At 41.6% G+C, this 16,656-nt stretch overlaps 1 protein-coding gene across 1 annotated transcript in view; it reads left to right on the top strand.

Moving 5' to 3' along the window:
• The window catches only part of LOC123753965 (Inositol 1,4,5,-trisphosphate receptor), a 402,759-nt gene that overhangs the window by 111,423 nt on the left and 274,680 nt on the right, over positions 1–16,656 (top strand). Inside the window, 3 exon segments of the mRNA XM_069331935.1 lie at positions 1,268–1,373; positions 4,008–4,195; positions 9,825–9,980. Of these exon segments, the coding sequence (XP_069188036.1) occupies positions 1,268–1,373; positions 4,008–4,195; positions 9,825–9,980 (450 nt within the window).

Here is a 16,656-nt window from a genome sequence, read left to right as displayed (position 1 = left end):
CACTGAAACTGTTTACAGACACAGCAAAAGAGTCCATCAAAATGAAATGGTTCACACAAAACTGGGTACGAAACAACTACCTTAGCGCACATGTACCAAGCCTTCAGCTGTCGGCAAAGCCAATGTTCCACACCCTGCTTTCAGTCCATTGATGATGCGCCATGAACTGATGCACCTGATGAAGGGAGGGAATTGGAACCACTTGGACTCGTCCATAAGGAGGCATTTCATTACATTCAACACTGGTGTTTTGAGGAAGCCCGTTGGTGGCTTCCTGAACCTAAATAATAGTAAGAGAAGAAGAAAAAGGGACTTACAGGAAGGAGGGAGTGGCACCTACAACGTTAAAGAAGAAACAATAGGTCAGGAAACCCAGCTCAGGTCAGTCTGTGATGAGTTAGAGAATCGGTGAGCACAAATGGCACAGGACTCTGGGTTGAGAGATTGCTTATCCCACCAGGCAGCATGGTTGTTGCCTGCCTGGTGCATAACAAAATGATTGCTGGCTAGTAGTAAAGCTAATGAGCATCATTCAAATACACACGTAGCGAGAGCGGGCTCGCGGGTTGGTCCGTGACGTGCCACATCATGGCTTTCAGTGGGATTTCCAGGGCCTGAAGGCAGCTAACCAAACAGAACACCTGAGCACTAGGGGCATATCCTGGAAGAACAAGCACTGAATGCAGACTATATAAACAAAGGGGGGACCACAGCATCTTGAGATCTCTTGAGGTTATCTTGAGACGATTTTAGGGCTTAGCGCCCCCGCGGCCCTGTCTTCGACCAGGCCTCCTTTTTGTTACACATTCCCAGGAAGCAGCCCATAGTAGCTGTCTAACTCCTAGGTACCTATTTACTGCTAGGTGAACAGGGACATTAGAGGTGAAAGAAACTGTGCCCATTTGTTTCCACCTCCACCAGGAATCGAACCCGGAACCTAAGGACTATGAATCCAAAGCGATGGTCTGAAGATTGCATATTAGCCCGATAGCTCCAGGCAGCCTCCGCAACTCACCCAGAAAATGGCGTTTCATTACATTCAACGCTGGTTTTATAAATATTTAAAATTTAGCATTTGAAGTTATTTCAATGTACAGTATATGTATAGTTCATTTTGAGCAAGTGGGTTCATTATTGCAAAGTTCACTTGACTTGAACAATGTATACCTTTTTAACTGATTTCATTTAATTCATCAGTGTTTGGAATTTTTTACATAAATTTGGTTATAAAATACAATCCCAATAATGTACAGTATATCTTTTCCAGATTGGTCGAAGAGGATATAGAAGTAGAAGTTGATGTTGAAGGTTCTGGGCGTGTGGTGGCCATTGAACGAGATGAAGAAGTTGTCCTCACCTGGAATAATGGCCAGGTAAAATTCTCAGCAGATTGTGTCATTGCTTTATTTAATACCGGATAAATATTATTAATGCAGCGCAAGCATGATGCCTGATTATTCCATTCATTTATTTAAATATTTAAACAAAAAGTAAGGATATTTTATATACAGTATGTCTAAAGGAATAGGATTAAACTGATTAATGCTTATTTATTTATTTATAATCCTGGAAAGTCATTTTTCCCTACAGGCATCCTTATCTTAATATTTACTTTTGTGCTCATGGGACCTTTCCTGGAAATATTTGTACTATTGTCATGTAACAAATGTTCTCTAGGAGGGCTCCTCTCGGTGACACCCTGGAGCTAGTCACCTGGTTAGTTCTTCACATATTAGCTTCCACTTGGCCCTTAAGTCATAAATGCCTACTGCAGATGAGAAGCAGAATGTGATCCACTAAATAGTAGCACAGGGAGTTTATGGATATTAGATGAAGCCAGGCCAGGAGAGAGAACCACCAGGAAGGTGGTGCGCCTTGAAACAAATGAGTGTAATGAGAAACACTAGGAAACCTATCAGCTAGGTATGCCAAATTATGATCATTACTTATTTACACCTCCCCATCACCAGATTGTAGCCGAGGAAAATCTCACACAAGCCCAGAGAACCAATCCCAAAGGTTTGAATTGCAAAATACAGGTGCAAATAACCCTGACAAACAGCTCCCATTTTAAGCTTGAAAGAATGCCACCAAAAGAAGGAAACTCACATTGAAGGGAGCACTACAAACCTAGAATCTTTGCACCAAGTTCTTCCTTTTCTCTTGCTCGGTTTATGGTGGCCCCTTTGGTCCTGGAGTGTTTTTGGAAAGCTTTATTTTCTGTTGGGAGCCCCTTCGGTTCCCTGGAGTTATGTAGGAATGATATGCGCTATATTAGGCTGGGGCTTTGGTGAATGGAGTTCTGTCTACTGGGGACCACGAGCCAGAACCTAGCCCCCCTCAGAGAGGCGCAGGGAGGAATGGCCTAGGGAAAACCCCCTTGTATTTGGCGATATTCTCTGCCTGCCATTGACTGGTAGAAAGGCAGGCATCTCAAAACAAACCCCACATGGTAGGAAATTGCAAAAAAAAAAAAAAAAAAAAAAAAAGGACCGAACAGTGAAACAGAACTCTCCAAAAGAAAACAAGGGAAAACAAGCAAGCATTAACCACTGTCGTGCCTCTTGTCCGCACAGTTTCCAAACACAGCAGCCAAAGCAGCATGCCCACGAACATCATGGGCACAAGGGTAGATTGCAAGCTGGCGAGACTTGATAATCCTGCAAACGACCTTAGATATCCGAGCCTGGGAACAGGGAATGATGAAAGACGGGTCAACCTGAAGCACGTCCATGGCTACAGAAGCCGAGGTACGCAGGTAACCTTGCCTGATTCCCTATTCCAGGGCTCATATTTCTCAGGTCGTTTGCAGTGTCATCCAAGCAAGCCAGCCTGCAGTCTACCCTCATGTTCATGATGTCCGGAAGTAAGATGCATTGATGATAGAGTTTGGTAATATGTCTTGAACCGATATTCGAGTGCGGGAGGGGAGGGAATGTCGAACAGGGTATTCTCTGCATGGTATCTTATTAACGTCCCTGGTCTTCTACGGCCTTGCGTAACATTGGGTCATGTGTCACGGCTGTTGGTCTTGTCTTTGATGTTATACCTGAGGTGCTGCCGCCTCCCTGGTAAGTGCCCCTCTGTCTTTTTCTGTGGGTAGTTAGCTTCAGAGAGTCAACAGGGCTCCCCCACAGAAAACCAGCATTGAATGTTATGAAATGCTGGTTTCTGAGTGAGCCCTTGAGGCTCCCTAACAGCCTCCCTCTTGCAGGTCGTCGGAGTGTTTTATCATTCTAGAACTGACTGGTGAGGGGCCGGCTCCCTTCTTCCCCCATCTAGGGAGGCAGGTGGAGCAAAATAGTGGAGGGCGAGTTTCACAAAATTTTGGTTTTGTTTTCATTGTTGAGTGTTCTTTTGGCATTTGGGGCTGCTGTCTCTCTTTAACCATGAAGTAGTCTGTTTTGATTTGCCTATCTTTCTGGGTGCTTTCCCTAGGTGGTGGCAAAGATAATAACCTTTAAATATAAATTGATTATAGGCTATTGCTCCCTGTACCTCTCTGGGGGGTGGTACCAGGTTCTGGCTCGTGGTCTCTGGTAGGCAAAAAGAACTCTGTGACTAATGACACTAAACTAGCTTGAAAAGAATGTCACTTGCTTAGCTAAAAGAACTGTGGGGTTCAGTTTCTGAACCAATTATGTGCCTTTGTAACCCTTTTCACTGCTGCCCACGGGATGGGTATGGGGTGTATAATAAAGAAAGAAATTTAAAAGTAGTAGTATGGCACTGATCAGTGTGTGATATAAATATCTCGGAGTGAGCCCCGGAGACTTCAGGGAGTCTCCGGGGCTCACCCGGAACCTGGCGTTTCATTACATTCAACACTAGGTTTTTGTTTTGTTGGTTTTAGATGTTTCTTATAATAAGTACATGTATGCTAGAATATGTAAATATCAAAGTAATATAAATCTGAGAACAGGCTTATATATAATTTTAAATAATGCATCAATAATTTAACCCAATGTTTCTTAATAAACAGCTTGAAATTTTTGTATCCATTTCAGTGCTCTAAATCTGTAGTGGAACTAGCCAATCGTGCCGAGAACCTGAGTGATTCCGATGGTGGTGAAGACCGTCTTATCCTGGAGTACTACAGACACATGCTGGATCTCTTCTCCAACATGTGTCTTGACCGACAATACCTGGCTATTAGGCCTCTCTCACCGCTACTCAAGATCAATCTCATGCTCAAGTATGTCAATGTTGCTCTATGACTATACATCTAGATATGTTCCTTAATGATTAAACAACTCAATTCTAGTACTCTAGGTTTTGTTATGTTAAATGACTAATCTTTCATTAACTAGAGGTTTTTTATTTATAAGTTGCATAATTTTTTATATTTAATTTTATAATAAAATTTCACACTGCTTACCAAATTTCAATATTTAGCTCTATGAAGCAAATCAAGACATAAACTTAAACTGGTTAAAGGAGAACTGTAGTATTAACTCAAAGAATTAGCAAACAATTAATTACTGAAATTAAAAATGATTAAATTGGCAGGTGGGGAACACACTTTTATTTTTTATGGCATGCTACAATTTTTGCAGTAGGAAGAAAGGCTGTATATAAAGGCTATTTACTGTAGAATAAATATAGTATATATAATACATTATACATTAGCTGTGAAATAAGTCAGGTTAATAGAATAACTGTTAATCATTCTGTAGCATAATTGCAATAGCTTATAATATACAGATGAAAGTGACATAGCTTACACATGTATATATATGCAGTATAACTGTAAAATCTTCCAGATGATAATTGCTTTAAAACAAAGTAGCTTACACAGTGGCCAATAAGAAATTATTAATAACAAGATAAATTACTTGATTTTCTCATAAATATGTTATTATGCATCATTACAATGCCTCTTGCAAGGTGTACATCTATTCTTTAAATGTAAGTTTCTGGAGGGGCCGAAGGGGTAGCTTCCTGTAGCTAGCTCACTCGGACTGCTCCATACATGAGTCACATCAGCCCTAGGAGTCCTTAACACTTTTCTGAGATCTTCACTTGGATGTGCGGGCGGTTTATTTAAGCACTTGTCGGATCACGACGTACATTTACGGTCCGTGTTATAGTGGGTATATACTACTCGATCGACTTGGGGTTTGTATGAATATGTTTGCCATTAAATTTCCGTTTTCTCTAATAGGCACAGTGCCTATTTGAGAAAACGGCAATGTATTGTAACTTAGAGGAGAGACTATTGAGTTGGTGACACAACGAGGGTAATCGCCCACTCCACACACTCTTGTGTTGGCCGCGATCATGATTCTACATGTATATGCATATGTCTGTGTAGAGAATTTTATTCCGAACACTATACAAACAAAAAAAACGGTGTGAAACAAGTATAAACTTGAAAAACATGATCAAAGTAAAAACTTTTTACGCTCATGGGTACAAACACGCGTAAGATTTTATTCGCCACAAATTTATTTGACGCTCTGTTGGCCAATTGTACCCATGTTCTTATAGAACTTTCTATTGTGAACACATTGCTATAAATATGAAATACGTAGCTCGAGAAATAATGTCAGGACAGTGAAATAAGTATAAACTTTCAAAGCGCTGCATCACAACAGTGTCGTCACTGCTGAAATCACGGCTAACACTTTGCCCAGTTCCCACACTCGTGCGGGTCACCCCCTACCGTAATTAGACATTGATAGGCATATGTCTGGGTGGGGAATTTTATTGCGAGTTCAGTGATATCAAAATAAGCGCTGTAAGATGACTGTGAGGCTGGCAACAAATGAAAGAGTATGAACATTTACTTCCTGTTTGGGTGTCACGGCGAGTCATCTTCGTGTTTATTTACTTCATGGTGGGATAGCAAATGCTTTGGTGACATTTTATGCATATGATCTTGTAGAGAATTTTATTGCCAACGCATTGATACCAAAATGAAAAACGTAGCTCGAGAATTGATGTTAGGAGCGTGAAAAGATTATACACTTTTTTGTGTTTACGCTTGAGCGCCCAGAACGCCGCGCGCACAATGCGCTTTTTTTTTCCACGAGTGCCGCGCGCACTAAAGTGTTAATGGCCAACCAGAGGCCAGAGCCAGAGGTGCAGCGAGCACAGGATTGTTACACTCACCCTGGTCATTGAAACACACACAAAGTAGGCAAAGAAATATAGACACTGCAAGTGTGCTCCTTGAGTTGCCAGATTTAGTGGGTTCCAGTTATTCCATGTAAGTGAAGCCATTTTTGGGGCTCTGTCCTATAGGGGCCATTTAGTTGTGTATTGTTTTCATGCTTAGAGTTTGCTTCTCATGTACATGTTTCTGCGCTTCACTTGTTGTGCGGAATTGGTTTATGAGTCGTCTTGAGCTGCATATGTTTAGAGCAGACCATCCCTTGAGGCTGGTTTGGCATTGCCCATGTCCATATAGTGACTTCTCTAGTGGGTCCCAGAGAGGCTATACTACAGTACAATGTAGGATGCCTCACCCAGAATAGTGCAAGGGTCGTTGTCTCTTATATGAGGCTTTGAGGTTGGGGCATTCTGGGCTTTTATTGATAAGGGTAATTACCCAAGTGTACTTATAGGATGAGAGGTACGTTCGTGGTGTATCGTCTTCCCAGTACTCTTTGTCGTATAATGCTTTGAAACTACTGTTTCAACCACCTTCTCTTAGCTTGTTCCAACCGTCTACCACTCAGTTTACAAAAGAAAATGTTCTAATATTTTTTGGGGGCACCTTTGTTTCCTTAGCTTGAATCTGTGTTCTCTTTTTCGTGAAGTTGCTGGTTTCCCGAATTCCTTTTTATCAATTTAGTCGATTCATGTTATTATTTTGGAAGTGGTGATCGTAGCTCTTCTTTTTCTTCAATCTACTAGTTTCGGCATGTTTAACGCCTCTAGTCTCTCCTCATAACTCTTGTTTTTCTGTTCCGGAAGCCATTTTGTAGCAAACCGGTGCACCTTTTCCAGTTTATTTGTTTGCTTCTTGAGAAATGGGCACCATACAACTGCTGCATATTCCAATTTTGGTCTCATGAAAGTCATGACAGTTTCTTTAGTATTTCATCATCCATATAATTAAAAGCAAGTCTGAAGTTTAAAAGTGACGCATACGCTCCTCTCACAATGTTGTTTGTGTTTCTCTGGCAACAGCTTACTACCCAAAACCACCCCTAAGGTTTCGTACTTCATTAGAGTTCTGTAATTCCTTCCCACATAATTTGTAAGTTGTGTTTGGTCTATTTTCTCCAATTCCACATTCCATAACATGTCATTTATTCACAATGAATTTCATTTGTCACTTGCAGCTCCAAGCATTTATTTTATCTAGATCAATTTGGGACAAAAGAACTATGTCTCTAGATGAGAGCATGAAACTCCTCAGCCTGACAACTAGAAGCAAGAGCTAACAAAAACACTGCCTTAAAATGATATCCCAGATTGAAGGGGCAACCCAGGAACCGAGGGGAAGAAAGAAACACTTAACATACAATATCTGGAGGCCAAGGGGAGCAGGAGCTAGCCAGAGGTGAAAGAAAGCATGAAAAAACTTGCTAACAGCACTGAAGAAATATTGACTCCAAAGGCCTATAAGCGGGGCTACCCCAAAGCTGAGCAATAAGAGGCGACATTATTAGAAGTGAGGTGCCGATCAGCAAACAACCCGGATAAAAAGGAAAGAGCCACTGGAACATACACAGAAAACACATGACAAAGAGAGGCAAAGAGGCAAAAAGAGCACCAGGACACTGGATTATGTTGCCCAAAGAAAGATGCAGATGGACACCAATGAATCATTCACCTGCATGCCATACAAATGGTGGTAAACCTGTGTCAGAAACTCTAGATGCAAAGATCAGAGGAAAAGGTTGAACCAGCAAGGTACGTCACTGGGCTGATCATCTGAAAGAGATGGAACTGCAAAAAAATACCGAAGTTTGGACATTGAGCCAGACCAAAGGTTCTTTTTGCCCAAGTACCTCTCCAACCTGGAAAGCAGCCTGGAACATCAACTGAACCAGGAGTGTGTGTTAAATGACCCCCCCCCCCCCTTCCCCTCTCAATCAGTCCAACCAAAAAGCATCCACTGCAAGAGCTTCACGATTGGTGAACAACCTGAAAAGTCCAGGTCCAAATAGGGAATGACCAAAGTGAACCCCCCTTCCTATGATTCAGTAAATGAACTACCTGGGAGCAATCACAATAGGTCAGAGGACTGAGCCCAGAGTAAGACAAAGCCTCCACAGAGCCTGCCATAATGTACATGTTTGCAGATGATGCAAAGTTAAAGAGGAGAATAAGAATTGAAGAGGACTATAGGGTGGTGCAAGAAGACATTAACAAACTAAAGAAGTAGGTAGATAAATGGCTGCTGGAATTTGATCCAAATAAGTGCAAAATAGTTAATAAATGGGTAAGGGAGATAGGAGACCTGTATTTAACTATACCACGAGAGGAAGCAATGACTGTATAGGTAACAATGAGAGAAAAAGACCTGGGAGTAGACATAATCCCAACACTAACACCACAACTTTAGGTGAACAGGATAACATCAGCAACATTTGGGTAGTTAGCAATCATAACAACATTTAAGAATCTAAACATGGGAGCTTTTAAGTTCATATACACTGCCTCTAAGACCAATACCTAGTATGGAGCACCAGCATTGTACGCCACACCTTGTGAAGCATAAACAGAAATTTGAGAAAAGTTCAGAAGTTTGGATCTAGATTAGTACCAGAATTAAGAGGCCTCAGCTATGAGGACAGGTAGAGAGAACTCAGCCTCACAACCTTAGAGGAGAGAAGAAACAGAGGGGATATGATAACTATGTACAAGATCTTGAGGGGAATAGATAAAATGGATAAAGGAAGCATATTTAAATTAAATTGTGGTAGGACAAGGGGGCATTGTTGGAAGCTGGATATGCAGTTGAGTCCATGTGCTAGTACAAAGTATTTTATATCTCTGAACATCTAAGAGATACTGATATGAAATGCTGCCATTGATCTCATAAAGTGTTTCACAACATACATAGTAAAATGAATCATAATGACTGACATTTTGAAGTACAGTAAGATTCATAATACATGGAACCAACCACCAGTGCCATAAATTTGCTTAGACCACATGTAGATAATTTATGGTTGAGCCTCTTGTGGCTCCCTGAAGCTTTGCACTTAGATGATTCCCATCTACCAGGTTGTATCAATCATGGAGTTCTTAGGCCTACTAGGGAGCAGAGGTAGAACCTAGCCCCCTCACAGAGGTGCAGGGAGCAGTGATATTTTGCTACCTCATTGGGAAGGGATCAGAAAGTAAGCCAGTCAAAACAAACCACTGCTGACTCAAAGAAGACCGAAGTCTCACAGCCTGCTTCATGAACTCCCCCAACTATGTAAACAAATGATCGAATCTCTTGAAGCTTGTATGAGCTCATTTGCCTCACTTTCCCCTCTCATTTGGGGCGAGGGGCTGACCCGCTACCAGGGATCCGAGATGTCAGTGGTTCCCGGGAGTTCTTTTGACAGTTCACAAGGTTGCAGTATCTATTTCAGTCAGCAGTGGTCTGTTTTGTCTCGTGACTTTCTGGTTACTTCCCTGGGGTGGCATAAATATATAAGTGCCACTGTTTCCTGCACATCTGAGGGGGGAGGGCCAGGTTCTGGCACTGGTCCCCGGTAGGCCTATAGAACTCCACGGCTGATGCGACCTAGTAGATGGTACACTGTCACTGATAATAGCTTCAGGGAGCAATAAAGGGCTTCTCCAGAAAATTTGATTTTATAATGTAAAAAGTAGTTTACTATTGATATTTCTTTTCTTTTACATATGACCAGATGCTTGGAAGAGGAAACTCTTTCTTTTGACTTACGAGCTGCCTTCTGCCGCTTAATGCTGCATATGCACGTGGACTGTGAGCCGCAAGAGATGGTCACACCGGTCAAATATGCAAGATTATGGTCAGAAATCCAACCCCACATGTCTATTTCAGAGTGAGTATATATTCATTAAGTAGATATATTTAATTGAACTATCACATTGGTACAAGTTAATATAATAATAATATATTTTTACTATATTAGATCTTAGCTTTGTGGAAATAGAGTAGTCGAGCAAAACTTTACCGTTTGTGTCTAGAAAGACCAAGTTTGATAATGAAAATTAATTTAGAAGTGCTTTAGGCTAAAGTTATAATTTTTACTATACTTTAAATTAAGGTAACCTGCTATATGGCATTTCAATTTCAATTTGACTAATTATGTCTAGATTGCCAATTATAATAATCATTTATAATTTTAAGTCAAGTGGTAGATTTTGGTGGAGTTCAAGACCATGTTGGGAGAGGGGTAAGGGTGAAGTACTGGTAGTCAACATATGTATGAAATTTTAATTGGGAGGATTATGTAAATATTGCAGAGTTTGAGTTTGTCTGTTCAGTCAAAAAAGAAAGTTGCCAATGATCTTGGCAGCTGAGTCATACATGTAAAGCTAATAAACTTTATTTCCTGAAAATAAATGTTTAAGTGTCTTTACTTTCTTGGGGGAAACCCAGTAGCTCCCTGAAGCTATCTCGCTGAGTTGCCTTTAAACTGTGGATCACATCAGCTGTGTGGTTCAGTTTGGCCCACTGGAAAACAGTGTCAGAACCTGGACCCTCTCACAGAGGCACAGGAAGCAGGGTGACACTCCTCCACCTCACCGGGCATGGCAATCAGAAAGTCGGCAAACTAATACAGTCCACTGATGGGTTCAGAGAGACTGAAGCCTCACAATCTGCCAAACAAACTCCTCCAACAATGTAAACAAACAAATTAAAATTTCTCAAAACAAGCATGCACTCGTTTACCCGACCCCTCCCATTTGTTTGGAGGAGGAAGAGGGGAGGGGGGGCCATGGATCACACTGTCTACTGGCTTGAGTCCTCAATTGCTCCACTGATGTGACGCCTCCCAGACATCTACAGTAGGGCCCCAGAGTTCACAGTAAGCTGTGGCTGGCCCCCTCTGGACTTTGTCTGTTGTGCTTTGTTTTGTACACTGTGGTGTAGTGTAGTGTGGGCCTGGCTTTTAGTGCTTAGAGCTGCATGTTTACAGTGTTACCTTTCCGGAGTGCTCACTAGCACTGCCCCATGCACTGACAAATTTTTCTTCTGGTCTGTTTGGAAGCTCGCTTCCTTAAAGGTTCTTTCTGCTTGGGTGAACAAGTCTTGTGCCGTTGTCTTGGTTGTCTTGTGTTTTTGCAACCAAGAACAAGTCTTGGTTACTTGTGTGCCGAGGTCAGCCTTCCCTGCCGTGTAGTGCAGGGTGTGTTGGCTTACTTTTAGGTCCAGAATAGCATTCCCAGTGCCTGGATGTCCTGCTTAGTTTATCCTTCAGACCCTGAAAATATCCTACAGGTTATGATGGCCGATGGATATTCCCTCTGAACCTGTTCTGGCCTCGTGCAGGTTTGAGGAGGTTCATCATCAGTTCCACTGGGCAGTCATTCTGCCTATGCCATGCCACCAGTTGAGTCGAAGACACCTACAGCTCGGAGTCCTGTAGGAATTATGCTCCCCCCATGTGATGCACTTATCTGACCCTCCAAATGAAGTTGCAGCATTTCAGGCAATTACCACTTTGAGGGTTCATTTCAACTTCTTGCAGCTGTCTAGGTTGAGTGCACAATTGGATGCCCAAAATCTATCTCACCTAGCATTTAGAGGCCCAGAATTGAAGGTGTTTGTGGACTTCACTTTGGCTCCATCTGCACCTCCTCTTCCTTCCCCTTCTGGCATCGTCAGCCCTGCCTCTGATCATGCTTCCCCTTTTTCCCTGCCCTGGACGTGAAGCATTCGATGGGTTGTGAGTCAGGGCAGGGTTCAGCTCAGGATATGGGTTGGCCGCCTCTCGGGAGCAGCTTGTTCCGATTCGGGCACAAAGGCAGTTGAGCTTGCTTGTTCCACTGAGGTTTTGGGGTTTTCTTTCTAACTAACCCCTTCTTCTTTTGAAACCTCTTCCCTGGACTCAGTTTTTCTATCCTGGGCAGTGGGCAAGGATGGTGGCTCTGTCCGAGACCTTCATGGTTGGTTCCCAGGGGCATGACAGGAGTTGGATAGTCTTCCTTGGATTCTCTTGTCCCCAATTGCCTCTTTGACCATTTTGGATGAGGGCCTATTGTTTTAGGTGGAGGAGGTTTTCATATTCCCTTGCCCCCCCTCCCCCCCTCCCTCTCCTTGTATAATCTTGATTTGAATGTGGCTCTTACCAAGGTGCATTTCTGCGTGCCGTTAGGCCCATTGGAACAATCTTTCCGGAGGTTTTCTTTCTCTCGAACCCCTTCATCACTTACTAGAGGTTCTGTTTAGGTACCTCCTGCATGACCAAGAGTATACTTGTTTGATAGGCCTTGCTTCTATTAAGTTTGGGTCTTCTTTTATCTTTAGGTTGTATTATGAGATCCCAGAGTTGCCCTAGCTACCAACCCTCTTATTTTGGAGCTCCACTTTAAGCGGCTCCTTGAGGACGATGAGGTATTTGGGTCATGAGCTATGGTGTCTGCAGCAGTGTCGTTATCAGCTTTGCCTAAGCTGTATGCACCTGCGGTCCAGGATGCGGCGGCCACATTGTACCCTGCCCGGTTACACATTAACAGACTATCTTAGCCTAGTCATTAAAATTGGGTTGGGTCCTGGACCTCTTGTCTGCCTCCACTTTTTGCTTATCCTCTTTCCAGAGGATGTAGTTGGTCAGTTTCTCTCTTCTGCTGGCACATCTTGTCAGTCTATTTTGGAGCTTCTTTCTACTCCTGGATTATGGTTTCATTCCTGGAGATGGTCGGGTTGGGCTGGGGCATTACCTACTGTTGGTTGAGGTAGGCCCCGGGTGGAGCCAGACTCCTGGTTGTGTGCACCTTTCGTTGCCAATTCATCCTCTGCTGGTTGATGATGTGCTCATGCTTTGTCAAGGGCTGCTGCTTTTTCTTGGATTGCACCAGCCTTTTTGTGGTTTACCCCTTTGATGGGGGGTGGGGGAAAGCTCCCTGTTTACCAGCTCTTGGTCCCACAATTAGTGGGCTTTTTTGTTTATTTTTGCATAGCAGTGGAGTTGGTTGGTCCCTCTTTGTTTCAGGGCAGGCCTCATTCCCTCGCCTTTGCCGGGTCATCATGGAGTGGGTTGCTACCATTGTGGTTGAAATGATCATGATTCTTTGGTGGAGGTCCTGTCTCTTCCAGGTTCCAAAGTGGAACTCAGCAGAGCTCTAGTTCATCTTCAATCTCTTGAGCTTTTACAACTTCATCCCATGCCTCATACTCCAGATGACCACTTTGGCCCAGGTTCACCTCATCTTAGAGGCAGACTCTTGGATGACATCCCTGGACCTCTGGGGTGTGTTCTGGCATGTACCTATTCATCCAAGGTTTGGGGATTGGTTAGGTTTTGTCGTGAGACATCAGGCTTGCTACTTTCAGGTTCTCCTCTTCTGCTTAAATCTGGTTCCCTGCATTTTCACCAGATTGGCTCTTGTCATGGTGTCTCGTCTTCATTTGTTTGGAGTTTGTTCTGGTTTACCTCGATGATTGGCTAGGGTGGGCCCCCAGTCAGTCCAGAGGTCTGCTAGCCAAGGATCCGGTTCTTTCCCAACTTGCCAGGTATAGATTTCTGGTGAACTGGTGGTAGTCCCAGGTTCAGACTTTGCTGGGTCTTGTGCAAGATTCTCAACCAGCGTCGCTTTCCCTTCCTCTGGCAGCTTTGCTTTGGCTCCAGTGGTACTGCCTACTGGTGTTGTGATATGGCATCGGGTGACTGCTTTTGCTTGAAAGGTTGTACAGGAGAATGAACTTTATCTCCGTTTTTTTTTCTTTTTCCATGGGCAGGGTGTGGTTTCAGGAGCTGTTCTGGTTTCTCCAATTCTGCTCCTTTCACTTCCATTGTGACCACTGTGTGCAGGCCCCATTTGAAATTTGCCAGCTTCTGCATCACCGGCTTTCTCTTCAGGCCTTTTGGGTTTGGTTCATTGGCGTTGGCCTCCCCCTCCCTTACTCAACATCTTTACGGATGCCTCGACTCTAGGTTGGGACGTCGTGACCAGTGCTCACCAGGCTGCTCAGGGTCACTGGTATCTTCCTTGTCATTAGGTGCACAGTACGGTGTGGAGTTCATGGCGATGTGGCATGCCCTGAAGAGGATTCAAATTCCTTTGGACTCCATGCTCCAGCTCCAGTCGTACTGTGTCCCCAGTGGTTCCTTGCCTGAACTGTGGCAGGGCTCTCCTCAGTCAGTTGCCCTTGTCTCCTGAATTCTTGGGGTTTGGTTTTCTGGGTGGTTCACATTTGAGGAGCGTCCAGCACTCTTTTAGATGGTCTGTCCTAGTAGTTCCTTTCCATCTCCATGGAAACCCTTGGCTCTGCCTCCTTCCTGTGGTTTGGCGAGGTGTTCAGGTGCTGTGACTTAGATCTCTCTCCTCCTTTCTCGACGGAGGAGGAGGAGAGAGACCATGAGAGAGGGAGAGGGAGAAGTGGGGGAGGGGGGAGCATGTTGGGAGAGAAGGGGAGGAAGAAAGGTGGAGAGGGGGAAAATAAGTAATAGGGGCAGAGATAGGGGAGAATGGGAGAGGATGGGAGCGAGCGGGATCTGGGCACTGACGGGTACCCCATCTGGTACGTACTGTACATATATGGCATTACTTTGCACCAAGGTACATTTATATATATAGTCTGTATTTCAATATTGTTTGTTACTACTACTTTGCTCAGTACCTGTAATCTACTTTTTAAGAATTTAAGTTTTGATGTTTAGTAAATTGTTAATGTGAATCATTTTGATCTCTGTTAATTTGTGCCAACTGGTGCAAGCTGCAGGACTAAACCACTACGTTGGTAATAATGAGATTTATCTTTTCATCCTGTTTTATCATGAAGTTTTGCATGGGAATTCTTTGCATGTTCAACAGACTTTCAGCAGTGAATTAAAGCTTATGCATTTGCCTCCATGCCAGATGATCAGAGTCTGGGTTATGGAAGAAGTTCTTGTGTGTATAACAGTGCAGTGATTCACCCCGAGCAGTGTGTTATAAATGAATCTGCCAGGGATTGGTAGTTTAAACTCTATTTCAATTATTGGATGCAAGTAGTATCACTTAAATATAATAACACAGTATACTATGGTAATGATAGTATTACTGTACACTAAATACATTGATAGTATTTCAGTACGCTAAGTACATACTGATAATACTGTATTTCAGTACACTAAATACATACTGATAATACTGTATTTCAGTACACTAAATACATACTGATAATACTGTATTTCAGTACACTAAATACATACTGATAATACTGTATTTCAGTACACTAAATACATACTGATAATACTGTATTTCAGTACACTAAATACATACTGATAATACTGTATTTCAGTACACTAAATACATACTGATAATACTGTATTTCAGTACACTAAATACATACTGATAATACTGTATTTCAGTACACTAAATACATACTGATAATACTGTATTTCAGTACACTAAATACATACTGATAATACTGTATTTCAGTACACTAAATACATACTGATAATACTGTATTTCAGTACACTAAATACATACTGATAATACTGTATTTCAGTACACTAAATACATACTGATAATACTGTATTTCAGTACACTAAATACATACTGATAATACTGTATTTCAGTACACTAAATACATACTGATAATACTGTATTTCAGTACACTAAATACATACTGATAATACTGTATTTCAGTACACTAAATACATACTGATAATACTGTATTTCAGTACACTAAATACATACTGATAATACTGTATTTCAGTACACTAAATACATACTGATAATACTGTATTTCAGTACACTAAATACATACTGATAATACTGTATTTCAGTACACTAAATACATACTGATAATACTGTATTTCAGTACACTAAATACATACTGATAATACTGTATTTCAGTACACTAAATACATACTGATAATACTGTATTTCAGTACACTAAATACATACTGATAATACTGTATTTCAGTACACTAAATACATACTGATAATACTGTATTTCAGTACACTAAATACATACTGATAATAATATATTTTCAGTACACTAAATATAACAGTAATATTATATCAGTACACTAAATACAACAGTAATATCATTATATTTTCCATACACTAAATACAACATTAATTTAGGTACAATATTTATTGTATTCCTGTTCACTAAAAAATTATATAATGCTTCAAGTTAGGTAACCTAAAGAAACTTTGATTAATTCTCTCTTGGTTAAATTCTTCATGTAATTGCTAAGTAATATTATTTATATTTGTGAAATCTATGCTAGCTCTATCATTCTTGATTTTATTTATATAATGTGGAAAATAAGAAATGAGTCGGTAAAACATTTTAGAAAAATGTGTTTTGTACGCCAATAAATATTTTAATACTCTCCGCTAATCTGCATTTCCAAGGTGTTTTATAATAGCTTTAAAAATGCATTTTTAAAATATTTGATACAACATTCCTTAATAAATAATTGATATAAAATCTTATTTTCGTTAACTTTCAACATATTAAGTTTGTACTATACAGTAGAACCTAACCTTATATTGTATAGTGTAGATAACGTTTACCTGCAGCAGTTGTAACAATAGCTTAAATATACTTAG

Source organism: Procambarus clarkii, chromosome 1 (assembly GCF_040958095.1).
Source record: "Procambarus clarkii isolate CNS0578487 chromosome 1, FALCON_Pclarkii_2.0, whole genome shotgun sequence".
Classification (NCBI taxonomy): domain Eukaryota; kingdom Metazoa; phylum Arthropoda; class Malacostraca; order Decapoda; family Cambaridae; genus Procambarus; species Procambarus clarkii.
This window is presented reverse-complemented; position numbering and strand designations above follow the sequence as displayed.